This window comes from Carcharhinus amblyrhynchos, chromosome 1, assembly GCF_965287045.1.
Source record: "Carcharhinus amblyrhynchos chromosome 1, sCarAmb.v2.hapA, whole genome shotgun sequence".
Classification (NCBI taxonomy): domain Eukaryota; kingdom Metazoa; phylum Chordata; class Chondrichthyes; order Carcharhiniformes; family Carcharhinidae; genus Carcharhinus; species Carcharhinus amblyrhynchos.
Window position 1 is genome coordinate 81,902,672 of NC_137324.1, and position 25,247 is coordinate 81,927,918.

A 25,247-nucleotide genomic window follows, 5' to 3' on the forward strand; every position below is an offset into this window, starting at 1 on the left:
CAAGTGGTATATTGGCCTTCATAGCGAGAGGATTTGAGTATAAGGATAGGGATGTTTTGTTGTATTGGATTTCTATGAGGATGTGACTAGTGCGGTAGACAGAGGGGAACAGGTGGATGTGATGTTTCTCAATTTTCAAACGGCGTTTGATAAGGTGCCGCATAAAAGGTTGCTTCAGAAGGTTAGGGGGCATGGAGTTGGGGGTAAGGTATTAGCGTGGATAGAGGATTGATTGTCTAATGGGAGGCAGAGAGTTGGTATCAATGGGTGCTATTCTATTTGGCAGTTGGTGACTAGTGGAGTGCCGCAGGGATCGGTGCTGGTGCCTCAGCTATTTAACATTTATATAGATGATCTGGAGGAGGGGGCTGAGTGTAGGGTAACGAAATTTGCTGATGACACAAAGATGAGTGGAAAAGCAAATTGTGCGGAGGGTGTGGAAAGTCTGCAGAGGGATCTGGATAGGCTGAGCGAGTGGCAAGGACCTGGCAGATGGAGTACAATGTTAGCAAGTGTGAGGTTATCCACTTTGGCAGAAATAATAGTAAAAGGGATTACTATTTAAAGGGCGAAAAGCTGCAGCATTCTATGGTGCAGAGGGACCTGGGGGTCCTTGTGTACGAGTCGCAAAAACCCAGTCTGCAGGTGCAGCAGGTGATCAAGAAGGCGAATGGAATGTTGGCCTTTATAGCGAGGGGGATTGAATATAAAAGCAGGGAGGTCTTGCTGCAACTGTACAAGGCACTGGTGAGGCCGCAGCTGGAGTACTGTGTGCAGTTTTGGTCGCTGCACTTGCAGAAGGATATTTTGGCCTTGGGGGGAGTGCAGAGAAGGTTCACTAGGCTGATACGGAGATGAGGGGGTTGGACTATGAAGAGAGACTAAATAGACTAGGTCTGCACTCGTTAGAGTTTAGAAGGCTGAGGGGGGAATCTTGTAGAGACGTATAAGATAATGAAGGGGATAGATAGGGTAGAGGTAGAGAGATTCTTCCCACTTAGAAAGGATAGCAGGACGAGAGGGCACAGCCTCAAGATAAGGGGGGTCAGTTTAGAACGGAGTTGAGGAGGAACTTCTTCAGTCAAAGGGTGGTGAATCTCTGGAATTCTCTGCCTGTTGAAGTGATGGAGGCTACCTCGCTAAATACATTTAAGTCACGGGTAGATAGGTTTTTGGTAGACAAGGGAATTAAGGGTTATGGGGAGAAAGTGGGAAGTGGAACTGATCCACTTCATATCAGCCATGATCTTATTGAATGGTGGGGCAGGCTCGAAGGGCTAGATGGCCTACTCCTGCTCCTATTTCTTATGTTATTATGCATAGGGATTTGGTGAGGCCACAACTGGAGTATTGTATGCAGTTTGGTGCCCTCTTCTGAGGGAGGATGTCCTTGCTATGGAGGGAGTACAGATAAGATTTACTCGGCTGATTCCTGGGATGGCAGGACTAAATCGATTAGGATTCTATTCACTGGAGTTTAGAAGAGTGAGAGGGGATCTCATATAAACTTATGAAATTTTAACAGGGTTAGACAGGGTAGATTTAGAAAGAATGTTACCAATGGTGGGGGAGTCCAGAACTAGGGGTTATAGTTTTCCCTTTTAGAACTGAGGTGAGGAGAAATTTCTTCACCAGAGGGTGGTGAATGTCTGGAATGTAGTTGAAGCCAAAACATCTGACTTCAGGAAGAAATCAGATGTAGCTCTTGGGGCTTAAAGGAACAAGGGATATGGGAGGAATGGGGATCAGGATATTGAATTTGATGATCAGCTATGGTCAAGATAAATGGTGGAGCAGGCTCGAAGGGCCGAATGGCCTACTCCTGCTTCTTCTTTCTATATAAGAAATAATGCAATCTCCCTTTTCGGATTAATGAATGGCTTATGACATTGTTATAAGCTGAAAGGCCAATGAACCTGTCATGTACATCAGTGCTTATGCAGCTACCTTGCACTTTGAAGATAAACCAAAAACCTTCTATTGCAACCAAGATGCAGAAGGGCAGCTGTACCATCACAGTCAAAGATAATTTTTCTTGGTGATTTCAGTGCCAAGCTGAATGATAACCACGGCCTTTGGCCAAATGCCATTGAAAAGCAGGGAGCAGTGGTGACTACCTCCTTATCTTGTGCCCTGAATACAATCTTGCAGTAACTTAGACCCACTTACACCAAAAAACATTTGAAGACATCATGGTAATATCCAAGATTGAAGCACTGCCACTTAGTAATTCTGATATTCAGGACCAGAGATGTGCATATTACATGCATGTTTATGGTCAGCGAATGTTGGACAGACCATGGTTAATTTGTTCAATATTGGTGCATCACAAGGCCCTCAAAAGGAAACAAAGGCCTTGACAAGTTTGGCCAGATAGATTCTTCTTCTTTGGCTTGGCAAATGACCCAATCTCAAGAAATTTCAAGAACAAGTCAATCAGAAACTACAGAAATGTATAAATAGACATTTTGCCAACAAGTAACATTAATTTCACTGCAGCAATTGAAATTACTCATTATCACTGGTTACTACTGATAACATGCTGAAAAATCCTGGAAGACACTACTGAAAGACACTTCAGTTTGATGAGAGCGATACAGAAATTTGCAAACTCATTAAGTGGAAACAGCATTCGCAATCTGGCAATCAGGTCCAAACTTCACAGAAAAGAAGCCTGCCCACAGGACAGTGAAAGCTGAAGTTTGACGAAGAGCCTGTGACTTGAAGATCATTTGGTGGACAGAGAAATCTGAAGAAATTTAATTCCTTGCTGAAATATGACACGTAAACTCTTTCCAAAGCAACCAAAGAAGTCCTCAGCCCTGGAAGAACACCCGTAATAGCCAGTGATGGCAAGACTGTCAAGGATGGTATCAAAACCACTAGAAACAGCACTTTGTAGAGTTATTCAACCAGAATTCTGTGGTGGACATACACTTACTAGATAACCTCCCACAACATAGTATCAAAAATGAGCTAGATGATCATCCAGCATTGGTTGAAGTGCAAGAAGATCAGGTCAGGGTATGGGTATTTTGTGGTGAGTGACTTGCCTGATTTTCCAAAGCCTGTCCAAGGCACACGTCTAGAGTGTGATGAAATACTCTCCACATATCTGGATCTGTGAAACTCAGTTCAGCACCATCCAGGCCAAAGTAGCCTATATGATCGACATCCTAACCACTACATTGAACATTCATTCTCTCCACCACTATCATTCAGTAGCTGCAATTGTATCACCCACAAGATGTATTGCAGAACTCCTCCAGGTTCCTTCAACAGCATCTTCCAAATTCCCAGTCTCTAATACCTAGAAGGTCAAAGGCAGCAGGTGCATGGCAACACCATCTGGCAGAAATCATGCACCACCCTGACTTGGAGTCTTCATTGTTGCTCAGTCAATATCCTGGAGCTCCCTTCTAATATTACTGTGGGTGTACACCTATACTACATCGACTGCAGCCATTCATGAAGGTAGTTTGCCATCTTTTCAAGGGGGAAATTACCTAAGTGCTGGCTATGCCTAGAAGAATGAATTAAACACTTGAAACAATGCAAAAGAGATATTTGGAACACATTACGCTGGACTCTTTGGTTTGAGAAGAAGTAAAATAAGTATAGCGGGCTCCTGAAGCTTGCTTGATTAGAAAGTGCTGAATTTACCTTGATTGTAACTTTTTTGTTGCCTTGAGGTTGGGTACTAAAATATGTGACCAAAGACTTCAGTTTATTTGTTTTCTCTTCTGATGGCTTTGTGAAATGTGAAGTAACTGATTGTGGATGCATCATGTTATGTCAAGCATTTTATTCCTTCACTTTAAGAAATGCTTCAGATAAAATTGTTGTTAGCCTTTAATTATAATAACATGCATTAGTGGGGACTTGCTTTATATGCGTAGTTTGTCAAGAATCCATCTGGTTTGAATGTTATGGCATATGTGCAAATTTTCACATGATGCAGGGTTTCAGATTTATGGCCTTACAGTAAACTATGTAAAATAATTGGCAAATCCTTTCTGAACTTTTTCGTATTATTTCAAAAATCAGTGAAAGGATTTTGTGGTGTGCTACTGTTTGTGGGTTCCTTGTTCTTCCTTAGTTGCACACTACAGGGCAGGCTATAATCCAAGGCTTCCGTACAGGAGGGAAGTGAAAATGGATGGTGAATCAATTGGGCCAAGTAACATTGGCAGGTAGTTCATGAGTAGATTACTTATCTCCTTTGCCAAGGCATAATGTACGACAGGATAGCAGAACTGAAAAGAAGCCCTTAAAATGAAGAATAAAAATCGAATGCGAAAGGACTTTCCTTTTTCTTAAAGGATACTTTTTGTTTGAATACTCTTATCTTAAATTTCCATTTTATTGAATGTAATTCCTATTGGTCTATGGGAGCATTGTAAAAACTTAATACTTAAATAACTTACTGAGCCATGCTAGATATAAATGATATATTCATGCACAAAAACATGATTAGTATTAGTGTTGTAAGTTGCTTTGCAGCCAACGAACCACTTATGAAGCGTTGCCACTTTTGTAATGCAGAAAAAGACGGCAACCAAGTTGCACATGGTGAGTTGAAATTAATGGCCACAGCAAAAGCCAGGTTCAATGGTCTGGAAGCCAGTGGCAACCCTGCTGCAGCCATTTCTAGAAGCCTAACTTCTGTCAATTCTTTTGTTGTTCTCAAGCTCTATGAATTGTGAAGGACAGCTTCAGATCTGTAATGTTGTATTAGGCACACTTAGCCATTCCTTAAAAAGAGATGATTTTCAATCCCTTCATTATTCTGTTGATCATTGTTGTGTTTGTTCGTGATATAGGTTACCCTGTTACGTATGAGATCACCAACTCCTCATTTAGCATTCCTTACTGACAAAACTATTTCTTGCCAAATGTCATCCATTTTGGGACCATGTTATTATTTATAGCTACAGTACAAGTTTCGAATCAATTTAAAAATGAGAAGAAGGTAAAAGTCTTGAGATTAGAGCAGATTTTAATCCTGCAGATATGTACTTGAAGTTAGGGTATTTTAAAATTATGACCAGATAATCTGAATGGTGTTAGCTGGAGGATACATATTGACTGGATCGCTGAGGTAAGCTCTCAAATAGCTCGTATCCATCCAAGAGGATAGATGGGGTCTTATGCAACGTCTCTGCTGCAACATTGTACTGAAATGTCTGCGGAGGGTTGGTTTTAGGACCCCTTTTCAAATGGATCAGTAACTCAGTCTAAATTATAGTATTGTGTAACGACAAAGTGCTGCAAATATATATTATTTTAATGCTTTTAAGACAGCAGCTAATTACGTAGAGAGCTGCAGTTTGAGAAATACTTCATTGGTAGTAATAAGACAGAGCAGATGCAACAAATGTGAAGGTACCTCCACAAATATTCCAGTACATGGTAACTGAACTGCTTTTAAGGTGGTTAAGGATTGGGCATCTAGCATTTCAGGCAATCAGTTCACTGATCAAATTCAATATAAACAACCATTGGTCAAATAGTATTAATAGTCTCACTGTACTTTGTTTAACGGATTCAAAGCAAGTTTTTTTTATAAGTAGCTTCCATAAATGAGTTTTCTTGCCCTGAGTATTCACTTAACATGGCATTCTTGAATAGTTTATCTGCACAAAACCAGCTAAGCTCCTACATATTAGTTAATTGTTCAAGGGAATCACATCGAGTATTGCTGAAAAAAGACATCTTTGCCAAAGATTTTCACCTTGCGTTCATCAGGACAATCAAGAGTACTAATGTCAGGGAAACAACTTAATATGAAAAGAAGGTGACTGGTTGATGAGTGGACTCATTGGTAGAGGTGTTGTCAAGTGGAATGCATTTGGCAACTGACAGTTCACTGTCAAGTATTGTTGTTGGACTCTGTTTTGGTTTTTGTGAGCATGTAATTGTCCACTCACAAAGCAATCACTTTTTTCCCATATGCTTCCCCTGGCATTGGTATTCTTGTGATTGTTCAGATGAGTGCAAGCCAAAAATCTATGATAAGATGTCTTTTTTTCAGCAATATTCAAGTTCTGTACTACCAAATAAGAATTTGTTATTGCACTATGATGAAAGATTTAAAGATAAGTCCAGCTGATGACTTTTGATGATTACAAATATCAAACCAAAAATAATGGATTTCTATGAGCGTAGCAGACATGGAGACAATCAGTAATTTCAAAAAGAATTTGGAAGGGCACTTGGTGTAAACTTGCAGAGCAATGGGAGATCGAGCAGGAGATTTGGACTTACTTGTTTGCTGTATAGAGCTGGCGTAGATTCAATAGTTGCAATGGCCTGCAGCTATGCTGCAGTGACCATAGTAAGCTTGCAGCATTAATAGTACTTGATCATTGCACAAGTCCAAATTGAATGCACTCTAATATCACAGTAGTAGCTTGCCTCTCACCTTCCCTCTCCACTCTCAGTTGAAGCAAATGCAAGATTCTCTGCTGTAAACCATGGGGTCTAAGAATACCCATCACCCAAAAGAAGGCTGGGCAGTTTGTCACCACTGGGGCTAACACTAACTGCTGTTGATTTTTACAAAGCTGGCAGCTTGCCTTTTTATCTATCCTTGTGATTTTTCCTCTCTTGCTAGAGAGGTTATTTTGTGTACCCCCGCAAAGTCTCTACAGATACACGGGTGGTAGCAGATCCCAACTTGAGAAGCACTGGTTTAGATTTTGTGCTCAGATCTTTGGAGTGGGACTTGAACCCATAACTTAGAGAATGTAGGACATGTCATGTTCACTGCTTAAAAAATTTTGTGCCCTTTTTCAACAAGATTTGATGCTTAAAAAGTGGAGTGTATGACTTCACGTTTTACACTTCTATTTGGAAAGGAGCTTGGTTTACCAAGCTAATTGACCAACAAGAATGCCTCCTGTATCTTTCATAGGAGTAAACACATCTTGGCAAAGACAGAGTATGATCTCCCCATTGCAGGCATCTTTCATTGTGTAATTGGTACTCTCAAGCTCATTGGGAGAAGAAATGGCCTGCCATCTGAAATTTGAGAATCATGAGGCACTGAACTGTCAGCAGTAGTGGAATGCTGTACCTTCATGATCAGTTGCCTCGTGGTCGAGAACATCTTCTACAATGATTACTGTCAAGCTAGGAGACAACTCTAGTTTAATAAGGGAAGTAGGGCATACTAAGAGTAATATCAGGCATATCTTGGAAGTAAGTAAAAACAAAGTGCTGGAAAAATTCTGGAGGTCTGGCAGAATTTGTGGAGAGAGAGACATTTTGAGTCCTCATGACTGTTCAGAGCTCTGAAAAGTGCCATTCGGACTTGAAATGTTAACTCTATTTTTCTCTCCATAGATGTTACAGACCTCCAGAGTTTTTCCAGCATTTTCTGTTTTTATTTCTGATTTATAGTATTTGCGATGTTTTGCTTTTCTTCGAAGCAAGATGGTTGTGGCTCGTCAGAGAGCAATATCACATCTCCAATGAGCTTCACTATACACTTCTTCAGGAAAATGTCCTTTCTATAGCCAGCTTCAGCTGCTTCATTGATGATCCACTAATGTAAGATCATGAATAGGGTTGATCACTGGCAATTCCAATGTTCAGCTTCATTGAAAGCTCTGTAATAATTAAATGGCTCTGACCAATCTACAGCAGATCCTGCATAATATCAGTGATATTTTGCCATATTATTACCAGCTAATACCAATCTCACAGAAGAGAAAGCCCACGTGTGTGCTTGTGCATGTGCGTATCCCAATCTTTTCTGCACGTTGCACTTTATTGGATGTTTTTTTGGATATCATCCAAGTTTCTTGCTCCTGATTACAGTAAGACTGTCATTGGACTGAGAGTGTGACACTTGAATAGGGACGGCATCTGGCTTGGCCTCTTTACCTTCAGTGATAGATTAGCTTGCCATCACTTACAGTTTAAGGCCATGCAAAGAAAAGGACTATTTGAATCAAGTACAGAAGATTCTTCCTGCTGTCAAACTGTGTTGCAGTAAGTTGACACTCAGTGGAGAGGGGAAAGTCATAAATTGCTAATGGTTTTGTTTTCTTGCTAATTTCTCTTCCTTACCCTTGAACCACTGCTTCTGTTCTCTATCCTTGAACCCATTGGAAATTTGTAGGGTTACAACTCCATACATGCTGGTGACCCTATAGTTTCTCCCTGAAGTGCCTTTTGCTCAAGAAAGTACTTAACTGTGTTTCAACAGGCTTTTAAATCCTGTTAAGGCACTGCAGCTATTTAATTTGTCACATAGCGTTCACACAATGCATTTCCAGCAAGGAGGGAGATAGAGCAGTTAGGAACAGAAATGTTAGCTGGTCAAGATGTTGAGGTCCATCTTACACTTTGTAACAGTATTTGCTGAAATCTTTTAATTCAACACAGACTGGAGATTAAATTTAGGACCTTCCTGGATGATGTGGGTTAGCTAATTATTGGATGAATTCATTGTACTGTTGGGAGAGCACAATTTATATTTCAAAACAAGTGTTAAAAGTATACTTGCAAGAAGGAAGGCAAAGTGAGAGCATCCATATGGAGAGCAAGGATGTTAAAAATTATCTATTTCTTAAACATTTATTTCTTAACCTGTCTGGTTCTCAACTGTTTATTTACTGTTTAACTTGCAACTGAACAATTTTAAGCAGGATTAAATTTCATTTTACAAGTTTTGGCATTATACCTTTTTTTTTAATAGAATTCAAAACATTTCTTTTTGTCTGCTTCAGTTGTCATGTGGACATCGATGCAAAGCAACCTGCCACCCTGGTAACTGTCCACAAAACTGCAGCCAGAAAGTGAAGATGAAGTGCCCCTGTAAGCGGATTAAAAAGGTATCTCTTAATTATGACCCAACTTGAAAATTTTATAACAACATTTCTTTCTGGTGGACTTAGTTTACGCATAAGGATTTTAAGTCAAACCCAACTTATTTCATAAGATAATCTTAACCTTAAAATTTGTCTATCATCTGAATTTGTGAGATGCAGTGATATTTGATTGGTAGTGTTTTACTTTAAAGCCATCAGATATCTTTTGTGGTTAGAATCATGATTCATCTATATGGTTAAATGACCATTCCATTAATAAACTGATAGTAAGAAGTCCAACAGGTCTATCTGGAATCACGACCTTTTGGAGCACTGCTCCTTTACCACAGTGGTTAGCACTGTTGGCTGTCAGTGCCAGGGACCCGGGTTTGATTCCTAGCTTGGGTCAATGTCTGTGTGGAGTGTACACATTTTCCCATGGTCTGTGTGGGTTTTCTCCCACAATCCAAAGACGTGCAGGCTCGGTGGATTGGCGATGCTATATGTCCGCTTAGTATCGGGGGAATAGCTAGGGTAAATACATGGGGTTATGGGGATTGGGGTTGGGTGGGATTGTGGTGCAGACTTGAATGGCCAAATGGCACCTCCTGCATTGTAGGATTTTATGATTCTATACATCATCTTTTAAATTTATTTAAGGGATATGGGCTTTTGATGTTCAGGCTCACATTTATTGCCTCTCCCTAATTGTCCTTGAAGATGGTGGTGAGTCAATTTTTTTGAGCTTCCGCTATCCATGCAGTGAAGGTGATATGATTGTGCTGTAAGACAGGAAGTTTCAGGGTATTGCTTGAGTGACAGTGAGAGAAAGATGATATATTTCCATGTTAGAACAATGTGCGACTTGAAGGGGAACTTGCAGATAGGGGTGTTCCCAAGTGTCTGTTGCTGTGTTTTTACAGGTGATAGAGGTCACAAGTTTGAGTGGTCCAACTGAAGAAGCCTCAAGTACATCTTATACATTGTGACCGGCAGTGTGTATAAGGCAAACCCGTTTTGTAGCGCCACTGTCAGTTGCAGCATGTTTGACTGACCTGACATTTCTGAGGCTGTTTGTTTTAGAGTCGACATCAAGAGAAAACACCCTTCCAGCATCTTCTTATCGAGCCCCTCAAGAGTTTTACATATTTTAAAGCTATTCTTCTAAACCTTTCATTGTTCTAAATAGTAAGGAATGTAGACTTAGTCTACTCAATCTCTGGTCCATGTGATCCATTTATCCCAGGAATCATTCTACTGACCCTTTGTTACACTCCCTATAAGATAAATATATATCTCCTTGACGAGGAGACCAAAGCTGTACATAGTACTGCAGATGCGTCTCACTGAGGCCCTATACACTTTAGACCCGTTTACTCTGTACTCCAATTCCTTTGCATTAAAGGCAGACATAGTATTTGCTTTCCTAATTAGTCTATTCATAAGAACATAAGAACATAAGAAATAGGAGCAGGAGTAGGCCATCTAGCCCTTCGAGCCTGCCCCGCCATTCAATAAGATCATTGCATTATTTAAAACAATCCAAGGATGTTTTGCTGCAATTATACTTGGAGACTACCCTTACAACATTGTGTGCAGTTTCAGGCTCCTTATTTGAGGAAGATGCTTGCTATAGAGGGAGTGCAGTGAAGGTTTACCCCAAACTGTTTCCTGGGATGATCGAACTGACATATGAGAAGAGATTGAGTCAGTTAGGATTATATTCACTGAAATTCAGAAGAATGAGGGGGGGGATCTCATAGCAACCTATAAAATTTTAATAGGACTAGAAAGGAAAGATGTTCCTGCAGATGGACCATTTTAAGTTAAGGTTTATTTGTCACAAGTAGGCTTGTATTAACATTGCAACGAAGTTGCTGTGAAAACTCCGAGTCGCCATGCTCTGGTGCCTGGTCAGGTACACTGAAGGAGAATTTAGCATGGCCAATGCACCTAACAAGCATGTCCTTCGGAGTGTGGGAGGAAACCGCAACACCCGGATGAAACACATGCGGGCACCAGGAAAACTCGCAGACTCTGCACAGACAATGACCCATGCCTGGAATCGAATGCAGGCCCCTGGTGCTGAGGCAGCAGTGCTAAGCACTATGCTACTACCACGCTGAAATTTCTTCACAGTAAGAAGTCTCAACACCAGGTTAAAGTCCAACAGGTTTATTTGGTAGCAAACGCCACTAGTTTTTGGGGCTCTGCCCCTTTGTCAGGTAAGATGAAATTTCTTCACCCAGAGAGTAGTTGTCTGTGGAATTCACTACCATCGAAAGTAGTCGAGGCCAAAACATTATATGTTTTCAAGAAGGAGCTCTTTGGGCGAAAGGAATCAAAGGATATGTGGGGAAGGTGGTATCAGACACTTGAGTTAGATGATCAGCCATGGTCATAATGAACGGCAGAGCAGGCTCAAAGGGTTGAATGGTCTACTCCTCGTATTTTCTACGTTTCGATGTGAAAATTCAACTCTATGGTTAATCGCGTAGCCACTCGTACTAATATCTCATTATGTGCCTTTGGATCATAAATGATATGTTGTTGTGAAGTGTCTTTGAATGTTTATTATGTTAAAGGGATGATAGAAATGAAAGTTGTTGTTGAGGCTATAAGCATTCCCATAACTTTGCAACTTTGTGGGGGAATTTCAGTAGTAGAATTGTCTAAAACATTGTAAGATTGTGGCCAGTACCTGAGCAAATTCCACCCTTATCTCCACTCTCAATCTCCTATGCATTCCATCTGGACCTGGTGACTTATCGACTTCAAGTACAGCCAACTTTTCTAATAACTGTATCAGTTTTTAGTACATTGAATATTTTAGCTACCTCCTCTTTCTAATATAGGAAATAGAAATAGGCCTTTGGGCCCTTGAGCCTGCTTTACCATTCAACTAGATCATGACTAATGTTCTGTCTCAACATTTTTCCACAATACTCCCATGTCCCTTGGTTTCATTAACTAGAAACATATCCATCCCAATTTTGGACATAATTACTGAACCTCCACAGCCTATTGGGATAGAGAATTACGAAGATTCATCGCCCTCTGAGTGAAGAAATTCCTCACTCCCAAATGGTTTACCTCTGATTCTGAGACTGTGTCCCATGGTTTTAGACTCCTGAAGCCATCTTCCACATCTAACCTGTTCAGAGACATCCTGGGTTGTCTTAAGTGCTCAACTAATCCACTCTGGTTGCAGGCCCGAATGCTGGATACTGTGGCCCGTTAAGTCTAATCTCTGGCTACGTTCCAGCCTCCTGACACCTCCATTCATACTTTCTCAAAACATGAATCCAACAATTAGGAGTCTGTATAAAAATAAAACAATAGCAGTGAACTGGCTTACTCTGAGCAACATGAAAACAAGTAAAGTAGTCCTTAGAAGAGAAAAGATCAAGCCCATAGTTAATATCACTACTGATTATTATTGATTACATAATTACTTAATTACATGAATTAATCAAAGCATAATCACACTTTGTAGATCTTGATTTTAAACTAACTTTTAAAAATTCAAGACAGACTAAATACAGATTCTCTTAAACTAAAGTGCAAAGCAGACATTAAATGCAAAAATGTGAAATTGCAAAAATGATTGCAAACCTCAGGCCTACACCATTCACTAAGCCTGTCTAAATCCTTAAAACCTCTTTGCATATAGATTGCAAGTAACAGGGCTCCAAGCACTGAAATTTGTTACCGCAATGGTCACAGCCTGAGAGAGTTTCTCTGCCACTTTCTTATTCCCAAGTATAGATTCTCCTATCTCTGGTTGAAATGTTGCCTATATTTGTCTTTGCTAACCTTTTAGATTTACATACCTGTAAAGAATGACTGCATTAAGCTGTCCTTTGACCAGTCCAATTTTGTTATACGTTCCCAGCGTTAGCGATGTTTGTGTGATTGGCGACTAGTTGTCTTCCTTTTGGAGTTATTTCTATCAGTATTTTGGACCAAAGGAATATTGTAAAGTCATGCAGTTCTAAAGACACCCATTTATCAAATGTAGAGAAAAAAACTTGGACAAGAAAGATCAGAAAGACTCAAGTATCCATCTTTGGCACTGTGCATCAAAGACTGGGTTAATCCAACAAGCGTGGTTTGGATGCTAAAATTCTTAATTTTAATTTTCTTAAGTTTAATTTTAGGAATTTAAAGTGCAGAATGTTATATAATTAAGAATGTTCCAAAATTATTAATTTCAAGCGTATCTCAGCCATAAAATCCAGTGAACTGATACATTTTAACATTAATCCTTTTTAAAGTACAATTTAAAAGTAAACATAATTATATTCAGGCTTCAAGAAATAGAAATCTTATAGTACAGAAAGAGGCCATTCGGCCCATTGAGTCTGCACCGACCACAATCCCACCCAGGCCTGACCCCCATTTCCATACACATTTTACCCACTAATCCCTTTAACGTAAGCATCGCAGGACACTAAGGGGCATGACCAATCAACCTAACCCGCGCATCTTTGGACTGTGGGAGGAAACTGGAGCACCCGGAGGAAACCCATGCAGACACGAGGAGAATGTGCAAATTCCACACAGACAGTGACCCAAGCTGGGAATCGAACCCAGGTCTCTGGAGCTGTGAAGCAGCAGATTTCAAAGAAATAGAAAAACAAGCGATGTTGTTTTACTTTCAAATAATTGTCTATGTAGATACCAAATGCACAGAGAACGATTTCAAATTCAACTCAAGGATATGTGGCTGCAATATCAGTTTGTGCGTGTACATTTCAAAAATCACTTTAAACTCTAGAGAACTAAATTTTTATTCTCGAGTCTAATAGTATGGCATTGGCAGGTAGTTTGAGGAAATGCTGGTAGAAAAAGCAACAGATGGAACATTAATTCTTCTGTCAAGGTGATACGTTGCAGTGTGTTAAACAAAACCACCAGCCATTGAAAGAAGACACAGGAAAACGCACTACTTTGGGTTCAACTAGAATCAGCTGTTTTCTATTATTTGAAACTCCAGACTGATGGTGATTGCATATTTGAGCGCAATCTCCAATGGAGCCTCATTGGGGTATGGAAAGTCTCTGTTGAATTGAAAGATTAGAACTCGTGTGAGCAATGTTATTAAGTCTGCTCATTAAGTAGGTGTCATTTTAATCAAAGGTTTATCTAACCTTAAAATATCAACTATATCCTTCCGGTATGTATAGAATGTTAGTTTTAAATTTACACAACATTCTTTGAAGAATTGACACCAAAGACGTTTGTGTGTTCTGTAAAGGAAATACTGTGTTCAGTGGTGACTGAGAAGCAGGTCCTGGTGGAATGCGATGAAGTCTGTCAGGAAATGAAGCAAAAAGCGTCTGAGGTAACGTCTCTTGTCTTGTTACATTATACTCTCCCAGCTTTGCTTAAGAGTGAATGCAAAGAGCATATTCCAAAATAGACTTTGCTTCCAAATGAGACCCCCATCTACAATTGGTACAATTAGTTTTGTATGTTAAGCTTCAATTGTTTTTGTGCTTCTATATATTAGAATTATTAGCCAGCTCATAATTTGTTCACTCGGGATTGCATGATAGTGCAGAATCCATATGGCTTTTTAAAAATGTTTTGTGCCATTTGTAAAAGGATTTTAAAAGTTTGTGGGAAAAGAAAGGATAGGGACAAATAAATATTTAGAATCATTTCAAAAAGCTGGCACAGGTACAGTGACCTTCTGTCTTTTAAAATTGTATAGTTTGAAGTATTTGTTATCTGACACAAACTCAAGTTGATAATTTTTTTATTACTTGTTTAGAGAGTTAACCAACAATCTAGGTCATCAAATCTTGCATTGATTCAGGGAAATTTCATTGCTTAAATTTATCTTAAAATAGCAGTGAGTAATGGTGCATTGTAAAAGTTATATCTTCTATACATTTACAACGGCGCCTTGATCCTATTTTGTATATCTTAACTCTGAATATTTTAAGTCATACTAGTTTTTTTTTTGAACAAATAACTCCTACATGCACTAGCTCAATTTGTGACCTGCACTCCAGGTTTTATTGTGCCATTTTGGAATGATACGGGGGAAGGACGTTGGTGTAATGGTAATATCACTGGACTGGCAATCCAGAGACCTATGGCTCATAATTTTGGGACATGTGTTCAAATCCCAAATTCAATCAGTAACATTGAAATTGAAATCTCATCTCAGCAATGGTGACCATGGAGTTATTATAAAAACCTAGCTGGTTCACTAATATCCATTAAGGGAGGAAATCTGCAAATCTGGCCTGGCCTGATTCCAGACACACGGTAATGTGGTTAACTCTTAGTTGCCCTCTGAAATGGCCATGCAGGCCAAGGGGATGGGCAACAAATGCTGGCCCTGTCAGTGATACCCACAGCACATGAAAGAATACAAAAACAAGTGATTGGAACTGCTACCATTTAGAAGGAAAAGGTCCATCCATTTCCCAGTCATTACATTTGATATTTTTTAATGTCGCCTTTTGCTTGCTAGGGAAAATGTAAATACTGCAAGCAAGTAACCATCAATTGTTAGAAATCCAAGTTCATTAAAGTTGATATTGTAATAAGTTCCATTTTTATGTTGTAGACTTAGTTGTAGAATCTAATTTTCTAATGATAGTGAATTACCTGACTGAATTGCCAGTAGTACATTGGAACATCTAAAACTGGTCTGAAATTGACAATTAAGTGATTCGAAAAACAGTAAGGACATGGCTTTTAATAGGAAATGGGAAACTGTATGCTCAATGTTCTCTAAATTGAACAACAGTAAGATTAGCCTAAAGCTGCATATGTAATTTGTCATCATTTTGGCATTGCATAGCTACTGTTTCAGAACGAAGACAGCATTTTAAATTGGTGAGGCCAAAGAACTGTATTGGATTACATGTGGAACGTTAGAGAACAGTCAGCTTCAGATGTAAAGCATATGCTCATTAAACTTGACCAGGTGGCTTGGATTTTTCATGGATCTCCTCCGGTTTTATTTTGCTCCTTTTAAGAGCCTTGCAAATCAATACATTTTGAGTAGTAGCAACAACTTGGATTTCCTCTTTGATGCCTAATGAAGGCTGCATTTCAAGAGAAATAGCAATTTCTGCAATGAAAATGTGAAAAAAATTGTGTACAATTTGTTATTAAATAATGATTCATGGAAATACCATAATTTTGCAGAGAGCAGTTTTGAACTATTACTGATTAGTTCCACAAAAAAAAAGTCACTGATGATCCAGAATATAAATGAGCCAGCAGGCGTGACCATTGCAACTTTCAAGAGAAAAAATATAAGCATTTGGTAAATTTTGGGTTATTTTGCTGCTTAGAAAATATATTTGATTAATGTAGTAGTAGCATAGAAATTAAGCAAAAATTTATGTAATGGTTTTAAAATCATGTTTAACTACAGATAAGGCCCATCTTCCTAAGAATCCTACATTTTTAAAAATAATTTTCACTGGGTGTGGGCTTTACTGGCTAGGTCATCATTTATTATTCTATCTGTAATTGCCCTCGAGAAGGTGGTGGCGAGCAGCTTTCTTGAGCTGCTGCAGTCCATTGGTATAGGTACACCCACTGTGCCTTAGGGAAGGACTTCCAGGATTTTGACTAGGCAGCAGTGAAGGAATGGTCATATAGTTCCAAGTTAAGACTGTGTGTGGCTTATGGAAAAACTTGCAAGTGTCAGTGTTTCTGTGCAACTACTGCTTTAGTTCTTCTGGGTGGTAGAGGTCTTGGGTTTGGAATGTGCTGTCGAAGGAGCCTTAGTGAGTTTCTGCAATGCATCTTATAGATGATTTAGGCTGCTGCCACTGTCCGTCTGTGGTGGAGGGAGTAATTATTGAAGATGGTGGGTGGTGTGCCAGTCAAGTGGGCTGCCTTGTCCTGGATGGTGTCAAGCTTCTTGATAGAGCTGCATTCATTCAGGCAAGTAGAGTGTGTTACATTACACTCATGAATTGTGCCTTGTAGATTGTGATCAGGCTTTGGGTTAAATAATTGGACTCTGTCTTGTTGGAGATGATCATTGCCTGGCATTTGTGTGGCATGAAGGTTATTTGACATCCATCAGCCCAAGCCTGAATGTTGTTTCAGTCTTGTATAATGGCACGACTGTTTCAGTATCTGAGAAATCGCCATGATATTAAGCATTGTGCAGTCATCAGCGAATATACCCGCTTTTGATTTTAACAATGGGAGGAAGGTTGTTGGTAAAGCAGCTGGAAGTGGTTGAGTCCAGGATACTACTATGAGGGACTTCTGCAGCCATGTCCTGCAACTGAGATAATTGACCTCCAACTAACACAACAGTCTTCCTTTATGCTAAGTATGATCCTAACTTGTGGACAGTTATCCTCCCCATCCCACCGTTTTTCTCACTGCCTCCAATTTTGCTAGGGTGCCTTGATGCCATACATGGTCAAATGATGCCTTGATCTCAAGGGCAGTCATTCTTACCTCACTCCTGAAGTTCAGCTGTTTTGTCCATGTTTGGACCAAGGCTGTAAAGAGGTTAGGAGCTGAGTGACCCTTGATGAAGCCAAATTGAATGTCAGTAAGCAGGTTATTGCTGAGTAAATACATTTTGATAGCTCTGTTGACAACACCTTTCAGGGACAGAGATTGAACGGATTGAATTTGTCCTGCCTTTTGTGGATAGGACATACTTGAGCAATTTTCCACAATCCAGTGTTGTGGCTGCACTGGAATAGCTTGGCAAGGAGTGTGGCTAGCCCTGGAGCATAAGTCTTCAGTATTATTGCAAGAATGTTGTCAGGGCCTATAGTTTTTGCAGTCAATTGTTTCTTGATATGACAGGAAGTAAATTGAATTGACTGCAGATTAACATCTGTGAAACTGGGAACCTCCAGAGGATGCCATGTGGCTATAATCAGCTATATATCTGAGCTTGCACAGTGATATAGAACATAGAACACTACAGCACAAACAGGCCCTACGGCCCACAAGTTGCGCCGATCATATCCCTACCTACCATGCCTATCTATAACTCTCAATCCCATTAAATCCCATGTACTCATCCAGATGTCTCTTAAAAGACCCTAACAAGTTCGCCTCCGCCACCACCGGCAGCTGATTCCACTCACTCACCAGTCTCAAGATGATTTATTTTTTGCTGGGAACCTCAGGAGAAAGTTGGGATGGATCAGCAACGTGGCACTTCTGGCTTAAGATCATTGCAAATGTTTCAGTCCTATCCTTTGCACTGATGTATTGGGCACTCCATCATTAAGGGTGGGGATATTTGTGAAGCCTCCTCTCCGGTAAGCCGTTTAATTGTCCGTCACCATTCATGACTGAGTACGTCAGGATTGCAGAGCTTAATTCTGATCGGTTTGTTGTGGGATTACTTAGCTATGTCTATTGCATGTTGCTTCTGTTGTTGGGCATGCAAGTATCCTGTATTGTAGCTCTGCCAGGTTAACATCTAATTTTTGAGAATGCCTGGTACTATTCCTGGCAAGCCTCCCTGCATTCTTCATTGAACCGGAATTGATTGCCCAACTTGATGGGGGTTATGCTGAGCCATGAGATGAATTTTACTGCTTGTGATTGTATACAATTCTGCAACTGCTGATAACCCGCTCTGCTTTGCGCACGTCCAATTTTTAGCTGCCAATTCTGATTCTTCCTCGTTTAGCATGGTGGGACTGCCACACAACACTTTGGAGCATACTCTAGTGTGAAGACGGGATTTTGTCTTCCCAAAGACTATGCAGTGGTCACTCTACCAATACTGTCATGGACAGATGCATCTCAACAGACAGGTTGGTGAGGATGAGTTTAAGTTGGCTTTTCCTTGTTTGTTCCTTCACATCTGCTGCAGGGTCAGTCTGGCAGCAATACACTGTCAGGTTTAGTGAATAGTGGTGCTACCAAGCCACTCGTGGTGATGGGCGTGGAAATCCAGAGTGCATCCTGTGCCCTAGTCACCCTTGGCGCTGATAGATCATCTGAGGTGGCAATATAGTTGGTAACCAGCAGGATGTTTCCTTGTCTACGTTTTTCCTGATGCCATGAGACTTTGTGGAATCCAGAGTTGATGTTGAGAATTCTCTCCTGATGGTCTGTCCTGTGGGTGAGATAGGACACATCCAGGGATTGTGATGATGGTGTCTGGAGCCTTATCAGTAAGGTTTGACTTGGTGAGTGTGTCTTTGCTCGTCTGTTGCTCGATCAGTTTGCAGGACACTGCACTCAGATTTGGCATGGATGTTAGTAAGGAGGACTTTGCAGGATCAGCAGCTGGTTGTGCAGTTTTCGTTTTTCGATGCTGAATGGTTATTTCAATTTCATTTCTTATTAGACTTCATAGCAGTTAAATGCAACTGAGAAGCTTACTACCCTCTGAAATGGCCTAGCATGTCAGCCAGACGGCTGTGGAGTCAGATTTAGACCACATCAGCGAAGCACGGCAGATTTTCTTTTCTATAACAGGAGGACATTTGTGAACCAGATAGTTTCTAAGACAATCAACAATGGTTTCATGGTCGCTACTGCCAAGGCTAGCTTTTAATTCCAGATTCATTAATTGAGTTTAAATTCCACCAGCTGCTGTGGTGGAATTGAACCCACATCCCCAGAGTAATAGCCCGGACCTCCAGATTGTAATTCCAGTGACATTACCACTTTGCCACCACCTTGCCACCACCTCGCCTTAAATATCCTTTTAATAATGCAGAAGTTTTTTAAATGACAAATGTTGATCTGCCTCTGGACAATAGTTATTTTTTCAACTGTTTCTTCAGATAAAAGAAGCTGAAGAAAAAGCGGCCCTTGAAAAAGAAAGACTGAAGCAACAGGTATGTAGAACTTTGCTTCCCCAAACTAGTTTCCAACGTGAACTATTTTAAGTTAAAATGTCATTTAAAAACAAAAAAAGGCAGTTTTGTAACATTCTGCATATGATTTTTAACAAAATAAAAGTACTACATTTCTAAGTTTCTAAATTTTGAAAACTGTAGAGATTCAAAAGAGAAGTAATGAACCTTTGTATGTCTTCCCTATTTTCTTCCTTTTTCATCCCTCCTCTTCTAAAGGCAATAAGTCCTACTTTGTTACACTTTCACAGAGCCCAGCTGTCTCTTGCTCAAATGGGAACTTAAACAAAATATCAGCAAAATATTTCAATCTGGCAGACACAACAGTCAAGCCTGATCCTGTTCTTTCATTTTCTACACGTTCACATGTACTTCCCCGTGGAGGTCATCAGGAACTGAAACTTTGCCATTGTCCTTGAAGCCCAAGGGTTATTTATGCCAATGGCTGCTGCTCCAGCTTGTAACTATTCCTAGTAGGGGATCTGCTCTCATGCTCGTCCATCTTGCACCATCCTCACACATACATTGTAGCATTTCTGCAACCTGTTCCTTATCCAGATAGTTTTCAATTTGTTTGTTTGTTAGTGCCACAAGTAGGCTTACATTAACACCACAATGAAGTTACTGTGAAAATCCCCTAGTCGTCACATTCCGGCACCTCTTTGGGTATATTGAGGGAGAATTTAGCATGGCCAGTTTACCTGACCAGCACATCTTTGGATTGTGGGAGGAAACCAGAGCACCCAGAGGAAACCCATGCAGACATGGGGAGAACTTGCAGACTCTGCACATACGGTGACCCAAGCTGGAGATTGAACTCGGGTCCCTGGTGCTATGAGGCAGCAATGCTAACCATTCTGCCACTGTGCCGCCTCACTATGCCACAGTCGACCCTTCTTTACGCTGCTCTCCACTTGGCCTTCCAGAAGAGTTCTCTATAGCTTTTTGGCTCTGATCACATGGCTGAAATACTCACATTTTCTTTTTTAGATGTCAAGTTTTGGAGTTCTTTATGTTGCTGCAATTTCAAGTATCTCTTCATGCAAAATTTGGCATATATCTCAGCATCCATATTTGTTGTGATTTGATTTATTATTGTCACGTGTATTGGGATACAGTGACAAGTATTGTTTCTTGCGTGCTATACAGACAAAACATACCATTCATTAAGTACATGGGGAGAAGGAAAGAGAGGGTGACCAATGTAGTGTTACAGTCATAGCTAGAGTGTAGAGAAAGATCAATTTATAGATCCATTCAAAAGTGTGACGGCAGCATGGAAGAAGCTGTTCTTGAGTCTGTTGTTACGTGTTATCAGACTTTTGTATCTTTTTTCTGATGAAAGAAAGTGAAAGAGAAAATGGCTGGGGTGAGTGGGGTCCTTGATTATATTGGCTGCTTTTCTGAGGCAGTGGGAAGTGTAGATGGGAGTCAGTGGATGAGGGGGCTGGATTCCATGATGGACTGGGCTGCATTCATAACCCTTTTTTTGTTTCTTGCGATCTTGGTCAGAGCAGGAGCCATACCAAGCTGTGATACGGCCATAAACAATGTTTTCTATGGTGCATCTGTAAAAATTGGTGAGAGTCATAGAGCTCATGCCAAATTTGCTTAGCCTTTTGAAAAGTAGAGGCGTTGGTGGGCATTCTTAACTTCAGCGTCGACGTGGGGAGGGCCAGGACAAGTTGGTGACCTGAAAGCAAGAGATCAAACCTGGTTTTGTGTCTTTGCTTTATTTCATTTTGATTATTGATCATCCTGCTTATTCCTCTCGCATCCAAATATGTTCATGAATTAAACTTGGCTTGTCCAACCTTTTATCCAGATGGAATTAGAAGCCTTTGAAAAAAGACTGAAAGGTCGCCGTAAGAAGAACAAAAGACGGGACACAGTGGAGCCCAAAGAAACAGCTTGGCAGAAACACAAGAAATACCTGATGATCCCTGTCTGTGGAATTATTCTGGCAGTGGTCACCTTTTACCTACTACAACTCAACTGAAGAAATTGTAAGCCAGGATATGACCAAAATCCAATTAGGAAAAACATATTTAATAGAGTACTTTTAAAAAGAATAATAATTACATTAGAATGAATCCCACAACTGCAGTTTGAGTTGCCTCCAGCCTTTAAAGGTTTACAAATATAATCAACCATTATGCCATAAGTGATTAATGCACATGAGAAATACCATTATCTTTCACGTGTATATGATATTCTGTGAAAACTCAACAACACATTGTGTATATTTGGACATGCATTGTGATCTCATTGACTCGGTTAAGATATCACCAGACAATTCTATTTCATACATATGAAGATTAATTTTGTCCTAGAACAGATAGCTTATGTAGATTACATTACAGTTGTTAAAAATGTTTTATTTCCTTCTGTGAGGACTTGTACTAAGCATCACCAGTTTAATATGTGAATTTCTTTGCCTTTTAGCTTCTGTGGATCTTTTAATTTTTCACTTTTGGTCTATTCATTTGACTATTTGGACTATTCGGTGAAAGTTGTGAGCCAGCAAGCAGAGTTATGTCTAGTTTGTGAATCAGTAGACGTAGTATAGTTGATCCCAGCTAAGTGGAATGTTGTAAATTGCTGATTGCCTTGCCATTTTAAAAAAAAAATGATGTTGTTTCAGATCAAAAAAAATTGCTTGTTGGCTGGGCCTTTTAACACTGTAACTATTCAAAACAAATTAACAAGTTGAAAAATAGCAAGCATCAAGACACCACTAATGGCATAAGCACAATGAGAAATTTTAAACCTGCTCCCATTTTATATGGAAATAACTGAATTGTCTCACTTCCAAATTAAATTTATCATTGAGAGTTGACTCACTTTCCTTTCACTGCCCAAATGTATATTTTATCTTTTAATTTAAAAAACATTGAGTGTGTCAAAGATTCTTTTTTTTCTTCTATCAGTTCTGTAGTTATATTTATTTTCAAATTGGCTATAGCAGTAATTTAACATTATTCAAACTGTGTGAAAACCAATTGATCATTACATGTTCTATAACTTCATTTCCATGTGACATTATTGATAAACTCAAAATATTCGCAAGAAATTCAAGGTATTTAATGCAGGATAATGAAAATTGTTTGTTGCCCTGAACTGAAATTTATTTACACAATGTGCTGGATGTTGCATCAATTTTCTTAATCTATGATTTAATAAATGAATTGTGTCCTGATTTATGGTGGTAATTATTTTTGTTGTACTATGTAATGTCTATTCTCCAAAACAAAACTGAAGAGATCCATTCACTAGAAAAGAAGTATAAAGATTTTTCCTTGTAATCATTTTCCAAGTATTATTTGATAAGGTGGCAGCTGAAAACAAGCGGCGGGGGGGGGGGGGGGGGAGGAAGCTCACTTAAGCACTATTTGTCGTCATCTTCGCTCATTTGTGGTGTTTGTGCACCCCATCTGATTCTGAATTGGACTTTTCTGCATCTGCTAATATTTTGTGAGCATTCTAAAATGTTTTAAAACCTATTTTACATTGTTCTTTTCAGATTTATTTGATTCATTTGTGGAATGTGGATATCTTTGGATAGGCTAGCATTTGTTACCTATCCCCAATATCCCTTGAAAAGGTGGTGGTGAGTTGCCTTCTTGAACAACTGTAGGTGTGGATATGTGGGTAGCTGTAGTGTTGTTAGGGATGGATTTCCAGAATTTTGACCCAGTGATAATGAAGGAACAACAGCAATATACTTCCAAATTAGGATGGTGAGTGGCTTGGAGGGTAACTTCCAGGCAGTGGTGTTCACATGTCAACTCGTGTCCTTCAGATGGTAGTGGTCATGGGTAAGGAAGGTGCTGTCTGAGGATGTTTAAATGCATTTTGTAGATGGTACACATTGCTGCCACTGTGTGTCGGTGATGGAGGGGATGCATTTTTACGGATAGGGTGCCAATCAAGTGGACCGTTTTGTTCTGGATGATGTCAAGTTTCTTGAGTTGGTGTTACAGTTGCATTCATCCGGGCAAGTGGAGAGTATTCTATTACACTTCTGACTTGTGCCTTGTAGATGGGGGGGCAGACTTTGGTGGTCAGGAGCTGAGTTACCTGCCGCAACATTCTAAGCCTCTGGCCTGCTCTTGCAGCCACAGTATTTATGGTTGGTCCAGTTCAATTGCATAGAACCATAGAAAGAGGTCATTTGGCCCATTGGCTCTGCACTGATATTCCAAAAGAGCATCCTAACCAGGCCCTCCTCGCCACCCCATCCCCATCACCCCACGCTTACCACTGACTAATCCACCTAACCTGCACATCTTTGGACCATGAGAGGAAACTGGAGCACCTGCAGGAAAACCACGTAGATGTGGGGAGAGTGTACAACCTCTGCCCAAGGCTGGAATTGAACCCAGATCTCTGGTACTGAGTAAATGGTAACACCCAGGATATTGGGTAGTAATGCAATGAAGAAAAATTAGATGGTTAGATTATTTTTTGCTGAAGGGGCCTCGTTACTTGTGTGCCACTTTTCAGCTAAGCCTGAATCCTGTCCAGGTTATGTTGCATGCAAGCATGGACTGCTTTAGTATTTGAGGAGTTATAAATAGTACTGAACATTGAACAATCAATTTTCGGTGAATGCAAGAGATAGAAGCCCACAAGGCCCTTCAAACCTGCCCTTTCATTCAATATAAACATGGCTGATCTTGCTGACCTCAACTCCTTTTGTGTCATTATCCCATAGCCCTCCATTCCTCAATCTATGAAATTTATCCACCTCCACTTTAAATGATCCAGCCTCCGCCACCCTTTGGGACAGAGACTTTCAAAGATTTGCCACCTGTGAGAAGAAATTTCTTTGTACTTGTTTAAATGACTGGCCTTTTATCTTGTAGCTTTGTCCCCTTGTTCAAGACTCTTCCACCAGTGAAAACATCTCACCACCTATTCTAAGCCCCCTCAGGATCTTACATGTTTGAATGAGATTACACCTACCTACTCTCCTAAATGCCAAGGAATACAGACCCAGTCTACTTAATTTCTCTTGGTAGGACAACTCTCTCATCCCAACAATTAGCCTGGTGAATCTCCTCCAATGTTACTATATCTATTTTTAGATAAGGGGACCAAAACTGTATGCAGTATTCCAAGTGAGACCTCACCAACCCACTATATAAATGCAACAAACCTCCAATTTTTAAACTACAACCCCTTTGCAATAAAAGCCAAAATGCCATTGGCTGCCTTAACTACTTGTTGGACCTGCCTACTATCTTTTTGGAATTCATGTACTAGAACACCTAGATCCCTCTGTACTCCACTTGCCTGCAGTCTCTCTCCTTTTAGATAATTTGCCTTTTGATTCCCCCTATCAAAGTGCGTGACCTCTCACTTCCCCATATTAAACTCCATTTGCAAGATTTTTGCCCAGTCACCCAATCTTTTTGTATCCTGTTTCAGTATCACAGTGTTCACATCATAACCTGCCCTTCCACTTATCTTTTTATCATCGGCAAATCTAGAAACCTTGTATTCTGTTCCTTCCTCCAGGTCATTAATGTAAATAGTGAATGATTGCAGGCCAAGATCTGATCCCAGCAGTACTCTGCTAGTTATATCT

General features: G+C 40.1%; 1 protein-coding gene across 2 annotated transcripts in view; it reads left to right on the forward strand.

Moving 5' to 3' along the window:
• nfxl1 (nuclear transcription factor, X-box binding-like 1) overlaps positions 1-22,853 on the forward strand; it is a 115,923-nt gene extending 93,070 nt beyond the window's left edge. Inside the window, exons 19-22 of one of the 2 annotated variants that reach the window (XM_080187990.1) lie at positions 8,739-8,843; positions 14,080-14,166; positions 19,583-19,636; positions 21,480-22,853. In XM_080187990.1, coding sequence (XP_080044116.1) covers positions 8,739-8,843; positions 14,080-14,166; positions 19,583-19,636; positions 21,480-21,653 — 420 coding nt within the window. In that variant the 3' untranslated portion in view covers positions 21,654-22,853. Of the gene's footprint in view, positions 1-8,738; positions 8,844-14,079; positions 14,167-19,582; positions 19,637-21,479 lie in introns of those variants that run through there. The other variant, XM_080187997.1, reaches the window with a different exon arrangement.
• The last annotated feature ends 2,394 nt before the right edge of the window (positions 22,854-25,247 follow it).